This window comes from Cercospora kikuchii (genome assembly GCF_019650295.1).
Source record: "Cercospora kikuchii DNA, contig_00001, whole genome shotgun sequence".
Taxonomy (NCBI): Eukaryota; Fungi; Ascomycota; class Dothideomycetes; order Mycosphaerellales; family Mycosphaerellaceae; genus Cercospora; species Cercospora kikuchii.
In genome coordinates this window covers 822,623-842,210 of record NW_025408582.1, presented here as the reverse complement: position 1 = coordinate 842,210, position 19,588 = coordinate 822,623, and the positions used below count along the sequence as shown (strand labels likewise).

Genomic DNA, 19,588 nt, shown 5'->3' with positions numbered 1-19,588 from the left:
GACGAACGCATCCAGGAAGCGGCGCGCTGAGAACGCATGTCCTCGGAGCCAGACGACGTGCGAAGGTCGCAATCAGCGGAGGTCGAGAGGAGACAATGCACCCGTTTCTCGGAGCAGAACTCGGCCTGAACTTGAGACATGAAGTGGTCATGCTGGTCGACGCGTACCAAACTTCGATCCCAGCAACCGGAAGGCCTGGACTACCGACCCATGTCGGACATCCCACTTCAGCTTCCCACGAGGCTGTTGCAGTCTTCTTGTCGCATCACCAAGGACGCGATGTTGTTCGTTACACCAGCAGCAAACAAAGGAGCGTAGAATACGTTTGTCAGTCTCATCGGCACCGTGGCGGGACCGAGCAGGAGCTGCAGTTGCTGGCCTGAAGAGAGAAAGAAGCACGAAACAGCAGCAGCACAGCTCGTCAAGCTTTGCTCGTGGCACAGGATCGCCAGACACCAGAGAGAAGCCACTGCCCCTCAATGTCTTGCTATTGGCCAGCACGGACGAACAACCTCGACGCCGACGCCACGAGGCGGCCATCTGTTCAACCCAAGGGTCTTCTTTCTTGAACGCGACTTCGCTTTCTGGTAAGTGGGAGCTTTGTTCCTTCTTCACACTCGGCTTGCATCTCTCCTTTGCGTCGTAGTTCGGTATTCTGCTTTGTCTCTCATCATCTCGGTACACTACGCTTCAACTGCACGGCTCACATCGGAGCTGGATTGAGCAACAGACGCCCAGCATGAGTGCTGCTGGCAGCAATCTCGTGCAAAGGGCACTAGAATGGCGACCTATCTCTTCTGACGTCCGGGTTTCCGTTCTTGCACAAGACTGCATCAGCTCCATACGCTGTGTCTCCGGCCTTGCCATTCTCGGACTCATCTTCACAATCTTCACGGGCTACGTCGTCTACCAGCTGCACTTTCACCCACTGGCCAAATATCCTGGACCATTCCTGGGAAGAATCACACAAGCCTATGATGTGTACCATGCCTATATCGGAGACAAGCACATCTTGTTCTACCACTTGCACGCCAAGTATGGTCCTGTTGTTCGCTTTGCGCCCAACTCCCTCAGTATCAATGATCCGGCCGCGTTGAAAGCCATCTATTCGCATGGAGCGAATGTGCAGAAAGCTGAATTTTACAAATGCTTCCGTGCTGCGCCGCAGGCTATCAGTACGCTTCTGGCAACCGAAAAGGCGCACCATGCGAGAAAGCGCAGAGTCATGGGGCAGGCTTTTTCGGATGGTGCCATGAAAGGGATGGAGCAGTACGTCTTGGGTCATGTGGAGGATTTGGTAAATCGTGTTGGCGAAATCGTTGAGACGGAAGGTGCTGGCGAGGGTGAAAAGAGAGGCAAAGGCGAATGGAGCAAGCCACTCGATATGGCCGCTTGGTGCAACTGGCTCGTATTCGATATCATGGGCGACCTGGTTTTCGGAAAGTCTTTTGGAACCCTTGGAGAGCGAGTGGAGAATCGCAGAGGAATCTTCTTACTTGGCCGCGCCGCTCGTCGTAATTATGTCGTTGCTGCTATGCCTGCTCTACTCTACACAGGTCTCGAAAAGGTCTTGCCCATTCTCCGAGGACTGTATCTGGATCGGTGCCAATACCTTGCATTCGGCAAGAAACAAGTCATGGACGTAATGGAACGACAGAAACGCGGCGAAGGCAAAGGCCGCAAGGACATCTTTTCCTTTTTACTTACTGCGAAGGACCCAGAGACAGGCGAAGGAATGCCAATGCCGGAGTTGTGGATGGAAGGGAATACGTTAATCGTCGCTGGAAGTGATACGACTTCGACCACGTTGGCCGCGACGTTGTATTATCTGTTGCACAATACTCATGCGCTGCGGAAACTGGAAGCGGAGATCCTGGCGACTTTCAACGATACGGAAGAGATTCGAATGGGGCCGAAAATGCAGGGTTGTGCCTATTTGAGGGCGGTCATTGACGAGACGATGAGAATGACTCCTGCAGTTGGGGGCGCACTTCCACGAGAGGTCCTAGCCGGTGGCTTGAAAATTGAACAGATGGGCCTGGAACTTCCCGCCGGCATCGACGTTGCCGTTCCCATCTACGCAATCCATCACCACGCAGACTTCGTCGTCCGACCATTTGTCTTCGATCCAGAACGATGGCTCCCCGCAACGAAAGGAGCAGAACCTCATCCACAGAACCGCGACGCTCTCAACTCAGTCTTCAACCCTTTTTCTATTGGCCATCGAGCTTGTCTGGGGAAGCCGCTGGTTTACATGGAATTGTGTATTGCGGTTGCGAGATTGCTCTTTGAGTTTGAGATGAGACTGTCGCCGGAGCAGCATGTTTCCGGGTTCATTGAGAGGGAGATCAAGTCGGGGAAGAGGCAGAGATTCGAGTATCAGTTGCAGGATTGGTTTATGAGTCGAAATGAGGGTCCTTGGGTGGAGTTTAGGAGGAGGGAGAGAACGGAATGATGGCTCGGCTAGACAGCTTTTATTTGGTATGTTCAAAGCAGATTTCTCGATTTCAGTGTCAAAGTACTACTTCGTGATTGAGGATGGCTGACAAGTGGTCAAGATCGTACAGGTCTCATGTACTAGTAGGTGGAGTACAAATTGCTTATACTCATGGTGTCCTTTCGAACGATCTTTCCTGGCCAGGTGGTATAATCAATAATTCGCAACTCCAGAGCTGTGCCTGATTTCCCGACTATTTTTCACTCACTTCAAGTGAAGGTTTACTGAAGTGAGCCTGATGGGATCTGTTCGGGCACCACTCCGGACCAAGATCGATTGTTTTTGCGCTTTTGCACTCATCTTTTTGCTCCCACTCAGAAACTCGGAATGACGCCTTTTTGGCTCTGCAAACTCCCGTGTTCCAGTGAGTCACCCCGTTCTCATTTACGCATACAAGGACTCACGGCCTTCATATTTTCCTTGAGGATTCACCTCCTCAACGATCGTCCATGGTCTAGTGGTATGTACCGCAAGTCGTCAGGACTTTTCTGACGCTGGTGCAAGCGCCGTGTAGCTGTCTGGACTCGAGTCTACAGCAGACTCATGTCCTCGAACATCCTGGCGCGTGTGCTGAGCCATGAACGATTGTTTTGCTTTCATTTCGATACTTTTGATCTTGCAGCAGGATTTTCATGCGGTATGGTGTGTTGATGTTGGTTGCAAGAAGGGTTTGGCAGGAATGCGGGTGGAAGGGAGTTTCGGAACCGTCCTCTGGAGTTCAACAAGGGAAGTACTGGACAGCGGAGTCGACGGCAATAGAGTATTTGACACTTGATTGGGGGAAAAAGGGGAACACTGCATGCGATCCCACAATGGCCAGCACTGGTGGCACTTTGCAGCGGAGAATTGTTGTCTCTTTGTCTTGCAATCTCTCCAGAGCATGCACAGAGCGGAGTTACCACGCTAAGCCACGACTTCCTGCGATATCTTGAGTCTAGGCAAGAAGGCGGTCTCTTGCCATGACATTTCAGACCTTCCATCACCCTTTCAAGCTTATGTCAGCAGCGAGGCTGCGTTCCAGTCTGTGTTCCTCAGGCCAGACCTCAAGCCATTCTTCCGTCCAAAGAATGTGTACTTGTACGATGGATGCCAAGTCAGATCCTGGGAACTGCCTCACATCATTCGACGTTGCTTCGGAAGTACATGAGTGGCTCGAAGGTGGCGCTGTGCATTAGCGTCGTTGCCTTCGCGCACGAGGCTGTCGCTCGCGGATGACCGCCAATCTCAGCCTTGCGAGTCTTTGACCTTGTGAAACAAGCCCACACCATTGTTAAGCAACAACGAAGGCGGCATCGCAGGAACAGGCTCAGTTGCTTCGATTCGCCCGCAGCTACGTGCTTCCGCAGCGCTATTTCCGGGAATGCGAGGACGATCCGTAGCAATGCCCACCGAGGAGCGACCATGAGCAACTATCAGAAAGAAAGGTAAGGTTTCAAGACACCGACACGCGCCTAAGCTAACCTGGAATCAGCGATCGCGAGATTCGGGAGTTTTATGACCTTAGTTACCAGGGTTATGGGAATATGTCCTGGGGACCAGATAATTCTAAGATTGCCGAAGGGCTGACGAAATGGAACAAAATTCTCGGGATCGCAGGAACAACCTCAGATCCAGGGTCAGTCCAGAAGCTGCGCCAGCTGCCTGATGATGAGCGCATGAACCTCGAGCAACGCGCCATCGCACAACGAGACTCCCTGCTAAGATTGCACCATAACGTGACGCGTCAGGAGCGCGAATGGCGAGCCTCGTGGCTCGCTGAGAGAGCTCAAAGGAAGCAAAGAGCACAGGCTCAGATGGAAGCGCAGTATTCGCAGCTCAAAGATGAGGACCAGCTGCGCAGAGAAGCGGAGCGCGTCCGTCTGACAAAGCTATACGAATATTCGTACGAAAACATCTCTCACTCCCCGGGCCGCTTTCGTCTACTCAGACTATCTGCCGGCAATCAACCAGGTCCTGAAGTTCACACCTCCAGCAAGACGGATGGTGTTATTTCTAGGCCTGTCGTCTCGGAACCACAAGAGATGACTTTTCCCCCTCCGCCATACGTGCCTGATCTGCCAGAATACATGCTCCAGCCGTACGTTTTCGTGACGGTCACTTATGCCAGCAAATACAGTACGAGGAACTTCGGAGATGGACCAATCTGGTGGTGTAGCTATAAGGACCGTTATGGCCACAGGAAGTCTTTCAAGAAGTTTCATGATCCTCGACCCGAATGGGAAAGGCAGCTGAATTCTTTCATGTACTATCTTGAACAGAGCAAACTGGTGCACGAGAGCTACGCTAAAGCACTCGAGGCAAAAGCCGAGGGGCCCCGCTCTGAAGCAGACGAGAAAGATCTGGATAAAAAATGCGCCGAGTTGAACGAAAACCTGACACAATGGCTCAGAAAACTTGACAAAGAGGATGTCGCGCTACAGAAATGGCGTAGAGACGCAATCGTTGGATCATTACATGCATTCAATATCGATGATCCAGACTGTCCGCATTTCGAAGCGCTCTCTTATGAATGGAACCGAAAAGGAAGTGGCGATCAGCAGTTGATTGCCCTTGAGCAGGGGCCAGACGGTCACCGCATGATGAAGATTGGCCGAAACCTGTACGATTTGCTGAAGACTGTCCAACTCTACGACGAGGAGATATGGGTCTGGGCTGATGCCGTATGTATCAATCAGAGCTCACCTCAGGAGCGGGGCCATCAAGTCAAGATGATGGGTACCGTCTACACCAAGGCGGACAAAGTTCTGGCGTGGGTTCCTGTGCTGAACTCTGAAGCCTCCATTCAAGCTCTAAAGCTATTGCCTTCGGTTACCTCTGACGCCGTAGCACTCAATCAAACCCTGACTGCGCTAGACAACGTTCTTCGAGCGGACTACTGGACGAGAAAATGGATAATACAGGAGGTCATCCTAGCCCGTACACTGGTCATTCTGCTCGGTCGTCAAGAATTTGCAATGCAGGATCTTGCCAACACATTCGGAAGCGTTAAACAGATACACGATCGCGATCCCGCAAGGTCATCTCCTCTGATACGCGATATCTTGTCCCTGACGGTTGCCAACCTGGCCACATACAGACGGGACAGGTCAATAGCCGCGCCAATCACCCAGCAGCTCAGCGACTTGTTATTGATCTACGAAAACAACAAATGCGCTGTCTACCAGGATCATGTCTATGCTCTGTACAATCTAGTGGGCGAGCATAGGACACATCTCCAGGTCGATTACACCTTAAAGGCACATGATTGGTGTGAACAAGTGCTCACATTTCTCGACATTCATGAGCCATCATGTAGACCGAGGATGATACGCCTGGCTTTGGCGTTAGCTCGTCTATCAGGGCAGCGTGATATTTCTTGTCAACCTTTTTCGGCTGCACAGATTGGTGTCAAAGCTTTCGACCGAGGCGGTCTCCAGAAACTCGAGGATTGTGCCCATAGCCTCTTTCTTCGCGGTCATATCGACAGCCTCCATCCTGGGATCCGATGGATATTGAAGGAGACCGGCCACTGCTTGTACATTGCTAAAAAGGATGAAGACGATACTCTTCATCGTGTTAGCAAAAGAGTTCTTAGCTACTTTACAATTTCTGAGGCGCCCTTCCTCCGAGGGCTGGCCGCTGGACATATCGAAGATGGCGACCGCATCTGGCAATTCGTCGATACAAAATACGCTTTTGTGGCTCGACCTCACCGAGAGCCTGGTGATCCGGCAAATTATATGAAAATCGTCGGAAGGTGCTATCTGTTTGACTACGATCCCCGTGCAGAGGAACAAGGGCCATTGGATGCAATCCTAAAGGCTGAATCTTTGGGATCCCGCAAGAGAGACTTGCCAAGCTACGACCTTCGACTCAATATCTCAGACATGTACAGGCTTGCCTTCAGCGCAGATAAACAAGAACCTGTGAAGTCTCCGCCGAACAGACCCGCGAGCTCTCAGCCTCCAGCAGCACTGCCTGTCAAGTCTCCACCGAACAGACCGTCAAGCTCTCAGCCTCCACCATCACTGCTTGTCAGACCTAGCGGGCGGTCTTCGCAGACTGTGAGGAAAGCAGATCTCTTAACCACCTTGGGCAATCACGGAAGCAAGACGGTCAAGAAGTCGCAGTTGCAGGGGAAGGCGATTTGATCACTGCTGCGAAATATTAACAGGACCAAGAGGATGATTTCGAGCTTGTTGACATCCTAATGGTGTAAAAGTAGTCGCTACAGTTGAGGTCCCTGTCATTCACTCCACATGTGCCGGATTCCACTTCAGCCCTGCATCGGAACACCAGAAAGCCCTATGCATGCGAGGCGACACAGTCTATCCGTAGCGTTGCTCAGTCCGAGGCATGTTCGAACTGTCGCTCTAGATCTTGCGCAGCAAACTAGTGCGAGTATCTGATGCAGAACAGCAGTTTGACGTGGCCTGCAAGATAAGATTCGACCATGTGTTCCTGTAAAGACGCAGCAGCCATCCGCCGTCAAGCAATTCCGGCCAGCTTAAGCTTGTTTGATATGAGCGTGTTCAATGCTTTATATCCTTCACGAGCGCAGCCGCTGGCGGATGTGAGCTGAGGGCCTGCTGCGCATTCGGAGCTTACTGCGAAAGGACGGGTCGATTTTGGAATGGCGGAGAAGTGCCGAGTCAGTTGCAGTATTGAATCGCGAAGAAGCGGCAGACCCGCGAAATTGTTGAGTAACATGATCGCTGGTGTGTTTGCGCTGTCGGCTAGCCATGGCGGCATCAGCCTAGCAGAGGAATGCTAGAACAGACTTTGGTCAGTGATACTGCTGGTGCCGGTCTTTCGTGCCATCCTGTCAAGCCGCAAGGTCTTCGCATGCACTTGCGACATCCTGATCCATATGAGCCTCCAGCTCTGTCCTTTGGATCGCCGTGTTCCAACTGAAAGAGGCCGTGATGGAACATATGAGCTTCATTTCTCGATGCCTTGTTGGGGCATATATACAGTGTCTTTTCCTGATCGTACTGTGACACATCGCTGCAATCCGCAGCTCATTTCTCCTCTCCGCGTCCTCAAATCCACTATCGCTTCTCGTAGCCCGGTGTGCCCTTCTCTCTTTGCTCGGCTTCATATTCTCTGATCTGCTTTGTCCAAAATCGCGACGGGAAGAATCGGTCGGGCTGCGACTTGCGCATTAGTACACCTCTGCCCTGCAGCTCCCGCTTGTCCCATTGCACCCACCTGTGGCATCTCGTTCCTGTACTCCCGGTTCGCACTCAAATTCCAAGTCATGGCGACGATTCCCACGATTACGCCACCCATGATGGCCGTGTTCGTCTTCCAATTCGAGGGTTGCGAGTACCAACCACCGGCGGGCGACCAGACATGCTTCGGGTAGCTGTTTACATCGCATCTGTCAGCCATTGAGGGGTCCAGAACAGCTCATCAGTGTCAGCACGTACGGAACCTTGGCCCCACCGCCTCGCAGGATCTGTGTGACTCTCATAGTGGTGGTGTGGGATGTGGTGTGGATGAGGTGAGGTGGCTTGGTGAGGTGCGGTAAGGCGGAGGTGAGTTCCCAGTCCGTCGCGAGATTCTGCCAAGACCTCTGGAGAAGCGCAACGTCTGGGCTGTCGCGAGAAAAGTTGACGACAACGACATAACGCGACAACACCAACCCCTATCCTCTCTGCTAGTTCTTGCTGTCGCTGATAGAAGAGTTGGGGTAGAGAAGGATTGATGAAGTCGCTACGCCTGGAACGATGGGCAAGCCAATTGCAACACGCCCCTAGGAATCCGCGGTTACGATGCATGCAAACCTGTTCCTATTCATCAGCATCAGCAGTACGAGTACCGAGGAGGGAATTGCAAGCACGGTATCAGCACTTGCAGACACAATGGCAGAATCAGCGACGAGGCGTGACATCGAAGCGAAAAGCGAGCACATCGGCAGCAGCAGAGCAGGTGCAACAAGAGGAGGCGTTATATGAGCCATTTCGGGCTGGCGGGCAGGATGGAGCAGTGGGTGCTGGCATTGGCAGCGAATATGAGAGTAGGGCGGAGCTGAACTTTCCGTCACATCGCAAGGCTATCAAGAGTGCGAAGCTGGCAGCATTGCATGCTCGACTATCACTTCCTGCGAAGTTCCCACTTCAGACACTCGCGAGATGTCTCATTGATCCAAGCGTGGATCCGCGATCTGGTTACAACAATGCTCCTTTGGCGATACTTGGGCAAGAGCTGCTGGGATACCATACGACCGAGTGGCTGGTCTGTAAATACCCGCGCCTGCCTATGTCCATTATCATGGCTGCCGCGTACGGATATGTGGGGAATGCTACACTGAATAGCATCCGACTGGAATGGGGTGTGGAAGCTGTGGCGGCGCCGGGTCCCGAAGTTGATGCCGGATTGCTGCAATTGAAGAGAATGACTCCTGGCAACGCTATGGCAGAGGATGGCATGAGGAGAGTTAAAGACGTCGAGCAAGATGGGTCTGACAAGCGATACCCACACAAGTCACTCAGTGGCCGGATCGTTTACAACGACATGTTCGGCGGCACGAACGAATTTCCCGCCTTCGATACCAAGCCCTACCCCGGGGCTCCCTCTTCCACATCAGCAGCGTCGGAAGCGGCCACCTCTGAGCCCGAAGCAGAGGGCGGAGAAGAGGCTTCTTTCGAATCTGTGCCCGTCGAGGAGTCCACAAATGAAGACATGGACACACAACCTATCACCCTCGAAGACGCCAGTGCTGGCTTCGTCCGCGCACTAGCCGGAGCACTATATCTTCACGCTGGAAGCTCTGCCGTTAAGGATTTCCACAACGCTCATATTCTGTCTCGCCATTTGCCACTGCACAACATGTTCAAATTCACGCATCCCACGCGAGATCTGTCTAAACTCTGCGACCTCCAAGGCTGGGAGCCGCCTGTCGCAAGAATGATCTCCGAGACTGGACGACTTTCGCGAACGCCTGTCTTCGTGGTGGGTGTGTTCAGCGGCGACGATAAGCTTGGTGAGGCCGTTGGCGCAAGTCTGAACGAGGGACGAATCAGAGCGGCGGCGAATGCTTTGCGCAGCTGGTATTTGTACAGCCCGATGGAGAGCCAAATTTGTTTCCCAAGCGAGGTTGAAGGCAGTCAGGCCGGCACGAAGAAGAAGTGGATTCCTCAGTATGTGGACCCTGGCGAGATTGTGGCGTAGTCCTTACAGGTTCGCGATTGAGGAGAACGAAGGCTTGGACGCGTGTATGTGTATTTGAGGCATGGCATGGCATTGGGAAGAGAGAGAGGAAACCTACTGGTCTCTGTTGCTACTACTAGACTCTGTATGTGAACGGAAAAGAGGGACGAGTTTTTGTACAAACAGTATATACCTACTTCGTCGCTCTAATAAGTGAGCGAGCATTCAGAACAGCTTGCCAAATACCTCTCCTGACCTTTCGAATGCTTAATTTCCTAATTCAGAGCCTCGAGAAAGAAGTTCTCGAATCTCTCGAGTCTCTCGATCAGTACATAGCACAGCTGGCAAGTAAAGTGAACAGCACAACTGAAGGTTAAAAAGTGAGACCGAAAAAGCAAAAACATTCCAACTAAGCCCAATGGCGAACTGTGACGACGAGGAGCTTAAAGTGGGTCCGTTCGAGTTCACTTTGAAGCTATTCGTAGGGCACAGTTGCTGATTTTCCGGCGCCTTACCGATTGGGAATCGAGGCTGGCGACTTGTGGATTTTACCACTAGGCTAAGCTGGAACGTTGAGGGTGATGGGGTTAGAGATTAATATGATGTTTGGTTGGTAGGGGCGGGGAGTGAATGAGAGTGGGTTTCGGGAGGGGAGCAAGGAGGATGACTCGAGTTGGGGGAGGGGAGATGGGGAGATGTTTGTTGTTCGTTTGTTGGTATGGTACTCAGTTCGGACTGGAGTTGAGTTTGTTGAGGTGGGAGTAGAATACGCTAGATGGAAGTGATGAGGTTTCTTTCCCACTTTGGGGACATTCAGATTGGAGTTGGAGGTAGAGGTGGATTTAGATGTATCCGAAAGGTACCTCGTCCGCTCTCGACTGAGGGCATACCTTGTGTGATGTATTACAATTCATTTCGAAATGGATGGAGCTGGGAGGCAGGCACGAAAGGGGACCGCATCCTTATCTGAATGTTGAAGCAGTTCGAAACCTCTGTTCACAGGAATACTGCCCGCATGTTGGTATACCAGATTGCAATGAGGTTCTGGTGGCCGATCTCGATCAAAATTCTAGTCATATTTCACAGCTCACTGAGTGTCCATTATCACTTTTCATCAAGAAAAAAGAGCCTGCGATACTGAGCCTTGGGCTACGTCTTGCTGCGGACTCAGTCTACCTGCATCGCGAGAATCGGAGAGGAACAATGGGCCGCAGGCGCCTATCACTTGACTCTCTCCAGGCTCTTCATCTGTGTTCAAGCAGTTCGTGCGAACGCCGGCGCACCACTGCTACAACTTAGTAACTTCTCACAATCCTCAATCCCGAAGATTCTGACTTACTTGAAAGGGAGTGAAAACTAATGTAAATGTCCCAGTTGCACCGAGGAACTGATGATAGAACGTGACTCCACTCGCAGCAGGGAATCTGCGTCCAGTGAACTGCTCCAGCTAATCGAAGAGGGCGTCATATTGAGAATCCGCTGGCGTTGTCCCGTTCACGGTACGGTTGTTGCTGAAGGGTTCGATTACGACTGATTCTCCCAATAGGCAGTACTTTCCTGGTTCTGCTCCGCAGAAATTCCTCCCGGCGAACTCAATCGACTTTCCCGTTGAAGTGCATTTCCTGAGAACTTCCACTGAGCAGGATGGGGAAGAGGATGCTTGTCTTGGTACGAGATGCACGGCTTGAGAAGGCGTTTTGAGAGCGTCGTCAGACCAGACGAGGCCCAACAAGAGCGTCCAGAAAAGAGCCCGGAGCCCGACTGGACCGCTCCTGACACCACCACTTCCTGATGTTGATGTTGAAGGAAGCTTTTGCGTCGTACTGCCCTTCGTTTCATCCTGGCAGAAGATGCCAAGTCCAAGTAAGTTGTCTTCGCCTGATCCTGTAGCGATACATGTTGCGAAAATGGTCCAGATATTTGATGGAATCGCAGTACCGGATGCACTCGAATGATTGCACAAGGCTACCTGTGCAGCATGTCCGGACAGCAGCTTCGCAGGCAGGATTCCGTAAGCCGCAGACACGTCCGAGGGTACTACCAGGAACGAGTGCAGGACCGGAAGCTCCATCGCATCGGATGCTCTCCGCCATAATGGTATAGTAGTATCAATGAAGTATGAGTGGTCGTTTCGATGTTGCAGGCGCTTATACAGAATTGAGACAGCCACCAGTGCTGAATGGTTTACCGAATTCTTACCCAGTTGCGCCACATTGTATGATGTTTGGCAGTGATGTGCGAGGAAAGGATCACCACAAGGCCAGATGAATCGTCAGTGCCTTGCCCTAGTTTGGCACACATACCATAATCGGAATCACTCAATTCGCGCTGCACCGCGTCTGGAAGATTTCAACAGTATAATATTCGGTCGGACCATATGTTTTGAAGCACTTCTAATATGACGTGAATTGCCATTCAGATCTCGCAAAACATTCTCCAGGGTATTGGCCTTGTTTTTCGTCGTATGGAGAACTTGCTCGGTATGGGCACGCCAAACGAGTATCGACACATCGTGGTGTGAACCTATGGTTTCAAGTAGCGCAAGAGCCGGAAACATAAAGAGCAATAGGGCTTAATGTATCAAATGACAGCGGAGGTTGAATTGTAGAAATGGAAATGGCAAGGGTGACGTCCAAGGTGCCAATGCCGAAAGTCGTTGCGCCCAGCGACTAGGCGTCCCAGTCTTATTTTCGCTTTCGGGCGTAGAAGTAGAGGTTGACTTGAGGAGTGCATTCAAAGAAAATCCCAACTCCGTCACCTCGGCATCAGCTTAGCAATGGTGGGTGCTGTAGGCGCAACATTCAGATGAGCATGACCTGTGGAACGATAGCGAGGTACATGGATATAGCAGGGGTGAGTGAGGTAGAAGCCTTCCTCATCTGGCCAGACGCCGGGTAGACGGCAGATCGTGGAAACACCGACGAACGCGAAAACGAGCTTCGGACATGTCTCCAGCTTCACTTTCACATGCTATCAACTTGCCCAACGCCCCATGACAGTCAGCGAGATGTGGGCTCTGCAACATCCCCAATGGTGGGCTCGTTCTCGTACGATAGACCATGACGTATCAGCGCTGAAGTGCTGCCTGATAATTATTTCTACATGTAGGTGAACCTGCCGCCATTGTGAACTGATGTGTTCCAGCCTCCATTGCCCACGATGATCAACTCGACGCCGGCGGAGTATGTTTTCATCCGAGTTTGTATCTGGCTACTGGGTGCCATCGTCCCAGTCAGCATCTTGGGCACAGTCTACTCTGCTTTTGCCGACAGCCTGCCGAAGCTTCCCACGATTCCACTTCCACTTCAACTTTACTTCGCCGTTGAGACGTTATTCTGGCTAGGCTTTCAGCTGCCTCTATACCACAGCATCCAGAAAGAAGCACGACATCCGCCGCTGCTGTCTGAGAAACAGCGCCGCACACTGTTTGCGCGAGTCACAAGAGACGTGGGAGCGGCTGATCTCGAGCATCACATCCGTTGGTGGTTCAGAGGAGCACCTCTATCAGCAACAGGTCGTGAAAGTTTCAAGCATTGGCTAGCATGGGCATTCTTCGAAGGCCGGATAGACGAAAGGGGCGCTGCAGACGAGCTGGAAGAGTACACAAGACAATTTGAATCGCTACTCGGGCAGGACTTCGCCAAAGGCCATGGCACAGCCAGACCCATTCGGCTGACTCTGGATAAAGTTGAGCTGCGCGGTTACAGGAGCTTGACCTGGTATTTTATGGTTGGCTTTGTGGACTTCTTGACGTACGTCCGCCTCTGGTGGTACGGATTCCAGCATTGTCGAGTATCTGTGAAGCAACTCTGTGGCTTGTTCCCTTTCCGACCTGTCGCTCTTACTGCGCGGAAAAGATCACCGGTGAAGCATCTTTCCTACTGGCATCGCCCTCACACAGCCAAAGATCGTCTGCCAGTGTTGTTCATACATGGCATTGGCATTGGGCTCTATCCATACGTCGAATTTCTGCACGAGCTCAAGGATGAAGTCAATGACGAGCATGGTCAAGGACAGGTTGGTGTTATCGCGCTGGAGATCATGCCAGTGGCTTTCCGTGTCACACATTCAGCCCTCAGCAAGGACGACATGTGCAAGGAGATCAACGCGATCTTAGTGCATCACGGATGGGACAAGTTTGTCTTGATCGGACATTCCTACGGCACAGTCATCGCGACGCACGTCTTGCACAATGAAGTGTTGCGGCCCAAGATATCTTCAATACTACTCATCGACCCCGTGTGCTTCCTTTTGCACACTCCCGATGTGGCATACAACTTTACTGTTCGGAACCCCACTTTTGCCAACGAGTGGCAGCTCTGGTACTTTGCATCACAGGATCCAGGCGTTGCTCATACTCTTGGTCGACGTTTCTTCTGGTCTGAAAATGTGCTGTGGCTGGACGATTTGTTGCCGCTTATGGAGAAGACTGGGCTCAGGATGACTGTCAGCTTGGCTGAGCGCGATCTGATTGTGAACACAGAGGCCGTGGGCAAGTACATATCTGGTGCGACTTCTGCAAGCTACGGAACCTTCGAAGGAGACTGGAGACAAACTGCATGGGAAGGCAAAGGGTTCGAAGTGATCTGGAATGAAGACCGCGACCATGCTCAGATTTTTGACTCTAAAAGGAGTCGCATGCGGCTCGTGGGAGTTGTGAAAGAGTACTGCAAGGGTGTGGCATGATCTGAATCTCAGCAGCTGCAACATGTTGATCTCTTTGGTTGAACTTGTTGTTGTTCCGCGGCGCATGGAACTTGCCGCGCTTTCGAGGTCAAAGAGTCGCGCCAATTATTTATACAAGCTCGACCTCCTCATGCCAAATGCTCGGCGCGTTTCTTCACAGCTAACACCAATGCGGGGAAACTTTGAGTATGCTTGATCCTCAATACACATGCAGCACGGCATGGGCTTCTCGTACAACGCTTTGCATCCAAGGATCCAATGGCCTTGCCGTTCCCGTCCGAGGCAAGATGAAATGCCTAGATCTGGCTTGTGAAGCGCCGCGCATCGCTGTCATGCTTAAGCGGAGTCTCCCGCGGAGCGATACATATATCTTAATACATGGCCGGCAGCAGTCGGTCAAAGATCCGCACCTGTAACGACGCCCAGAACAACCTTGAAACGAGACTACATTCGCTGAGCCGATTCAAATTTGTACAACATGAAGTTTTTCACTGCACTCTTTGTCACTGGTGCGCTCGCCTCGAGTGTTCGCCGCCAGGATAGTCTGGTCAGTGCCATCCAAGCCATCCAGGTTGCAAGTAAGTGCATGAGCGGCGACTGCTACTGTAAGATGCTAACGCTGTATCTCCAGCTGAGTCCAGCGGCGAGGCTATCGCAGCATACAACGGCGAAGACTCAGAATTCGACGCTGTCCAGACTGCCAGTGAAGCTGTTCGCTCTGCCATCGACTCTGCCACTGAGACTGCCAACGGTCTTTCCGAGATCACTCAAGAGCAGGCTTTGGGTTTGGCTGGACCTCTTGGAGAGCTTCAAACTGCAGCTGAGGCGACCATCGGTTCTCTCATCGAGAAGCAGCCCGTCTTTGCCGAGAACGATGACGACGACGATGTCCTCGCTGGCCTCCAGTTGCAACAAGCATCTCAACAAGCTCTGACTGATGCTGTCGTCTCCAAGCTTCCAGAGGCTCTTCAACAAATCGGTGCCGAGACTTCCCAGCCTGCCGCCGATCTCATCCAATCTGCTCTTGATACATTTGCTGATGCTGAGGATGATGATGAGGGTGGTGCTACCCCAACTGAATCTGCTGCTACTCCTACTGAGTCTGCAGCTGAGACGTCTGCGGCTATGCCAACTGAGACTGATGACGATAACGACGATGATTCGCAAATGACTCCTACTGGTACTGCTCCTCCTGTTGAGACTTACACTGGTGCTGCTTCTGCTCCGGTCGTTGGACTTGGTGCTATTGCTGCTGCTGCGCTCGTTGCTGTCATGTAGACGGTTAGCTGAGAAATACGGGACCTGGTGGCGAAGGAAGGTCTGCTTGCAGAATGTAATGAGAAATGTATGGCGACGATTACGAGACGAGTGAAGGATCATTGGAACGATGGGATACCACCATCATGGGTTAGAATTATTTAGCCAGGAATAAATCACTTCTGCCGGCTGGTTTAGTGCTTTTCTTGTCATGGCATCTTGAATTTTCACTGCAAAATTGACAGAGAACTCACCTCCACTGCCTTCTATAGAATTGACTGGGCTTTCCTCTGGACATATTGAGGATGTGCTAACACTAATGCATGGATCAGGATAGGATCAGTGGGCCCAGATAGCGTGGTCTTGGCATTCCACTACCTTTTGACCTCAGCTGTTCACTGACATCGCACATTTATTCACCTAGCGTCGATATATTGCCCTCTCGAGGCTCGATTTTTTGTATTTTATCTGTTTCTCTGGATTCCGGACACTGCGATGCAGGTTTCGGTTTCGCGCGTCGGCTGCGGTTACCTGAATGTCCTTTCCGGAGATGCGCAGGCTGCCTGCGAAGGAGAAATGCGAAAACGAAACACGAAACCGAGGCAGTTGGACCGCAGTTGCAAGAGAACACCACCGAATGCCAGCGAGCACGCATCTCTGAGCGCATGCGACTGACTGTGCCGCGTGCACCAGACTGTTCCTGTGCTCTGCGTCTGCTCAGTGGCCTCGAGCGGACCAAATCAACCACCCTGACATCTCAACCATATGACGCTTGTGGTGAATGCCCCATCATGGACTGGATATGCCCACACCTCTCTCCATACCGGTGAGTGCCTCTTTCAATTCTAGCTCTGATCCACATCAGACTGGTCAGTTCTTCCAGACATTAGCATCGTTGGCATGGTCAGTGTTCAGGAACGGAGAACTTTGAGCTGGCAGCATCGAAGGATAATGTAGCGAGTACCGCACGGGGGATTCACCTTTGCTGATTGACAGAATGAAACTGTTCTAACAGCACCTGGCGGATGGTTTCTCGATGAATGCTGGAAGTGGTATTTCTTTTGACATGGCAAGAAGCAAGACGTGAATGATAAACTACTTTCGGAACGCGAGAAAATCGCGCATCTTTGAATCTCGAACACAAAGAAATTTGTTGATTTGAAACTACAGTCTACTTTCCTTTCGCATCTCCACAATCGTTTCGCTGTCAACGAGGGACATGGCCCTCTCTATTTTCCCCAGATGCAGAACAGGTGACAGTCGAAACTTCCCTCCTTGACTGAGGTTTTCTCACTGAGCTATGTCACGATCACATATTCACTGGAATTCAGGATCGAACAGCTTGAAACAGTCCTTCTCGTGGTCGTCGAAGTGCCGCCCTGCACCATTGCATCCACAGCAGAAGGTCACGCCAGGCCAGTCCCAAAAATAGTCCCAGTCTGGCTCTAGATCATGCGGTTCATCTGGTTCTCCAGTCTCTGAGATCTGTTGTTCAATCTGTTGCTGGTCGTCTTGTGGATTTTCATGCGGCTGGGCCTGTATGACGTCTTGTGCATCGTTGAGTGCGTTGTCTTGTGGCTCCTGTTCTTGGACCTGCTGCTGGATCTCGTTTGATATCATTGCAGTATCCTCGCTTCGTTCCTGAGTCTGTGGTTGGCCGTCGGCTGGAGAAGCTGCGATAACCTCGCTCTGATCTTGACTTAGCTGTTGTGGCTCGCCTGAAGACATTGCAGTGCCGTTGGACTGCCCCTGAGCTTGCTTTTGATCTTCGCTGGAGGATATTGCAACCCCAGCCTGCTCCTGAGTCTGGTGCTGCGGCTCGTCTGACGATGCTGCACTATCCACCAACTGGGCCGAAGTCTGCGGCGCAGGCTCGTTTGGTGATACCGCAGGAACTTCAATCGGCTCATGAGTCTCCTGTGGACTTTGGCTCAGCGATACTGCGACATGCTCGACTTGCTCTTTAATGAGTTGCTGGCTATCGTCTGAAGTAACTGCAGTATCATCACTCTGATCCTGCGTCTGCTGTTGATTGTTGTCTGAGGACATTGCAGTATCAACGATCTGCTCCTGAGCCTGTCGTGGACTCTGGCCAGGCGATACTGTGATATCTTCAATTTCCATTCCAGTCTGCTGCTGGCTCTCTTGTGGCGATACTGCAGCATCGTTACTCTGCAAGGCCTCATTATTGGGCTGCTGGGGCTCATCGACATCCATTGGCGTGGCTGATGCCTCGTTTGCAGTCTGCCGGTTGGCCCATTGAAGGAACCAGGTCTCACTCGCACCTAGTACCGGATGCTCGAGGTTTTTCGAGGGTCGTTCGTTCGCTGTTACAACGACAGCGCCAGTCTGCACACCTTCCATTGGCCGTGGGAAGTTCCTGGCGACATTGTCTTGGAGGGCGGGAGCTGGCATTGTTGGAGAAGTTGGCGCCATATTTTCTGAAAAGGCGGGAACTTGTATCGCTGGAGAGGTGGGAACTGCATTGTCCCGAAGAGCAGGATCAAGCAGCACTGGCGAAGAGGAGGGCCGCACAGCATCGGATACCGGTGCTGGCGTAGAATGGTCAAGGTTCTGCTGCCCCCTAGACTCTGGTGCCATCAATGGTCGTGCTGGCGTGTGCTGGACCTGACTACTGCTGCCGTATGCACGAGAGGGTGTAGATGAGGCTGCACCATTGTTCGTAGCTGAGGCTTGAAGTGCTGGACCTGATGCAGCTGGATTTTGTGCTGGCAGAGTAGCTCCACTTGATGGGTCTGCATCGTCGTCATCAGAGCGGCAGCAAGTTGCTGCGGCATACGTCGCTGGGTCGTTCAGTCTTGTACGCCATGCTGCAGCTTGGGTCCTATCCTTGTTCGCTCTCTTGAGTGCTGCGGCATTGGCTTTGTAGTTGGCTTTCCCGAAGATGTGCTCGATCGCATTCTTGACCCGATAGTGGACAACTTGCTGGGACTTCGGGCCGAATGCCTCCATGCCCTCTGACTGCTGTCGCTTGTCGCTCAGTTTCTTCATCAGATCACCCTTGCTGTAGGTCAGGTACAGCACGAGGATTACTCCGCCAAACATGTGCTCGGTGTGGACCTGAGCTAATATCTGATCAGCAGTCAAGCCTGCGTAAGGAACCGCGCTATGATGATGCGGCTTTCTTGGCTGGATCGCGCGGTGTGCTGGCGGAGGTGGAGCTGGAAGTGCAGCAGGTGCAGCTTGTGTAGCTTGTGCTGGTGGCGGCACTGGCATGGCCGGGGCAGGAGGAGGCGTAGAAGGCGCCAATGCTTGCAGCATCTCGACACTTTGACCTGCGCCAGGGATCCAACACCTTTGCTGAATGTACCACAAAGTGTGGGTGCCCTGTCTCCCCGGCTGCGATTGATAGATGTCAAGCACGACTGGCTGAGTGGGGTCCTGAGATTTGACAAGAACTGCCACATCGTAGACACACCTGCCTCCGTAGAATGCGGAGTATTGGCGTAGATCGTACAAGAACTGGCCCATGTCGAAGTACGGCGTGCTGAGCCCGAAAGTGAAGCCTGGGGGTGGAAGCAAGTATGGAGGCTGCATATTGTGGATGCCATCGCGCAGTTGGGCCGATGGGAACGCTGATTGAGCAACGAAATGCTCTGCTGCAGCGAACTTTGCTTGGTCTACAGCATCTTGGATGTTGGTGATCGAAGCGTCGATCGCTCTTAGCCGCAGCTTGTTGATGATGATAGTCGTTGTGAGATCGTCCAGGGATTTTTCGTCAGCTAGGACAGTCTCACGCGATGGATTAGACAGTCCGTAGATTGGAATGCCGTGGTGGAGTTGCTTTTGTGCACCATTTGCTGGTGCTAATGCCATTGTGGTAGTTGGCAGGTCCGAGTCCAGCTCGGTCGAAGTGTTAGCGGTTGATTGATGTGTCGTCGATGTTGTCGTTGAAAACAGCAGGTATGTTTACTGAGCTCAAGTTTGTATGTGAATGGGTCGAAGGAGAGAGGCAGAAGATATCAGTAGGAGGCGGGTAGGTCAGCGCGTGAA

The 19,588-nt window shown here is 52.1% G+C and overlaps 7 protein-coding genes across 7 annotated transcripts; 5 read left to right on the top strand and 2 right to left on the bottom strand.

Moving 5' to 3' along the window:
• Window positions 1-739: 739 nt before the first annotated feature.
• On the top strand, window positions 740-2,455 carry CKM354_000025500 (uncharacterized protein; the record flags this gene model as incomplete). Its single annotated transcript, XM_044795340.1, has 1 exon — window positions 740-2,455. The coding sequence occupies one exon, from the start codon at window positions 740-742 to the stop codon at window positions 2,453-2,455; it is 1,716 nt and encodes a 571-aa protein (XP_044651275.1).
• Window positions 2,456-3,898: 1,443 nt separating this feature from the next.
• CKM354_000025400 (uncharacterized protein) lies at window positions 3,899-6,627 on the top strand (the record flags this gene model as incomplete). Its single annotated transcript, XM_044795339.1, has 2 exons — window positions 3,899-3,921; window positions 3,969-6,627. The coding sequence occupies 2 exons, from the start codon at window positions 3,899-3,901 to the stop codon at window positions 6,625-6,627; spliced, it is 2,682 nt and encodes an 893-aa protein (XP_044651274.1).
• Window positions 6,628-7,527: 900 nt separating this feature from the next.
• Window positions 7,528-7,952, bottom strand: CKM354_000025300 (uncharacterized protein; the record flags this gene model as incomplete). The annotated part of the gene is made up of 3 exons (XM_044795338.1): window positions 7,528-7,626; window positions 7,688-7,844; window positions 7,909-7,952. The coding sequence occupies 3 exons, from the start codon at window positions 7,950-7,952 to the stop codon at window positions 7,528-7,530; spliced, it is 300 nt and encodes a 99-aa protein (XP_044651273.1).
• Window positions 7,953-8,185: 233 nt separating this feature from the next.
• On the top strand, window positions 8,186-9,652 carry CKM354_000025200 (mitochondrial 54S ribosomal protein YmL3; the record flags this gene model as incomplete). Its single annotated transcript, XM_044795337.1, has 1 exon — window positions 8,186-9,652. The coding sequence occupies one exon, from the start codon at window positions 8,186-8,188 to the stop codon at window positions 9,650-9,652; it is 1,467 nt and encodes a 488-aa protein (XP_044651272.1).
• Window positions 9,653-12,790: 3,138 nt separating this feature from the next.
• On the top strand, window positions 12,791-14,317 carry CKM354_000025100 (uncharacterized protein; the record flags this gene model as incomplete). Its single annotated transcript, XM_044795336.1, has 1 exon — window positions 12,791-14,317. One exon carries the CDS (start codon window positions 12,791-12,793, stop codon window positions 14,315-14,317), a length of 1,527 nt encoding a protein of 508 aa, XP_044651271.1.
• A 478-nt stretch (window positions 14,318-14,795) lies between these two features.
• On the top strand, window positions 14,796-15,595 carry CKM354_000025000 (uncharacterized protein; the record flags this gene model as incomplete). The annotated part of the gene is made up of 2 exons (XM_044795335.1): window positions 14,796-14,895; window positions 14,949-15,595. 2 exons carry the CDS (start codon window positions 14,796-14,798, stop codon window positions 15,593-15,595), a joined length of 747 nt encoding a protein of 248 aa, XP_044651270.1.
• A 1,296-nt stretch (window positions 15,596-16,891) lies between these two features.
• CKM354_000024900 (uncharacterized protein) lies at window positions 16,892-19,411 on the bottom strand (the record flags this gene model as incomplete). The annotated part of the gene is made up of 1 exon (XM_044795334.1): window positions 16,892-19,411. One exon carries the CDS (start codon window positions 19,409-19,411, stop codon window positions 16,892-16,894), a length of 2,520 nt encoding a protein of 839 aa, XP_044651269.1.
• Between the last annotated feature and the right edge of the window lie 177 nt (window positions 19,412-19,588).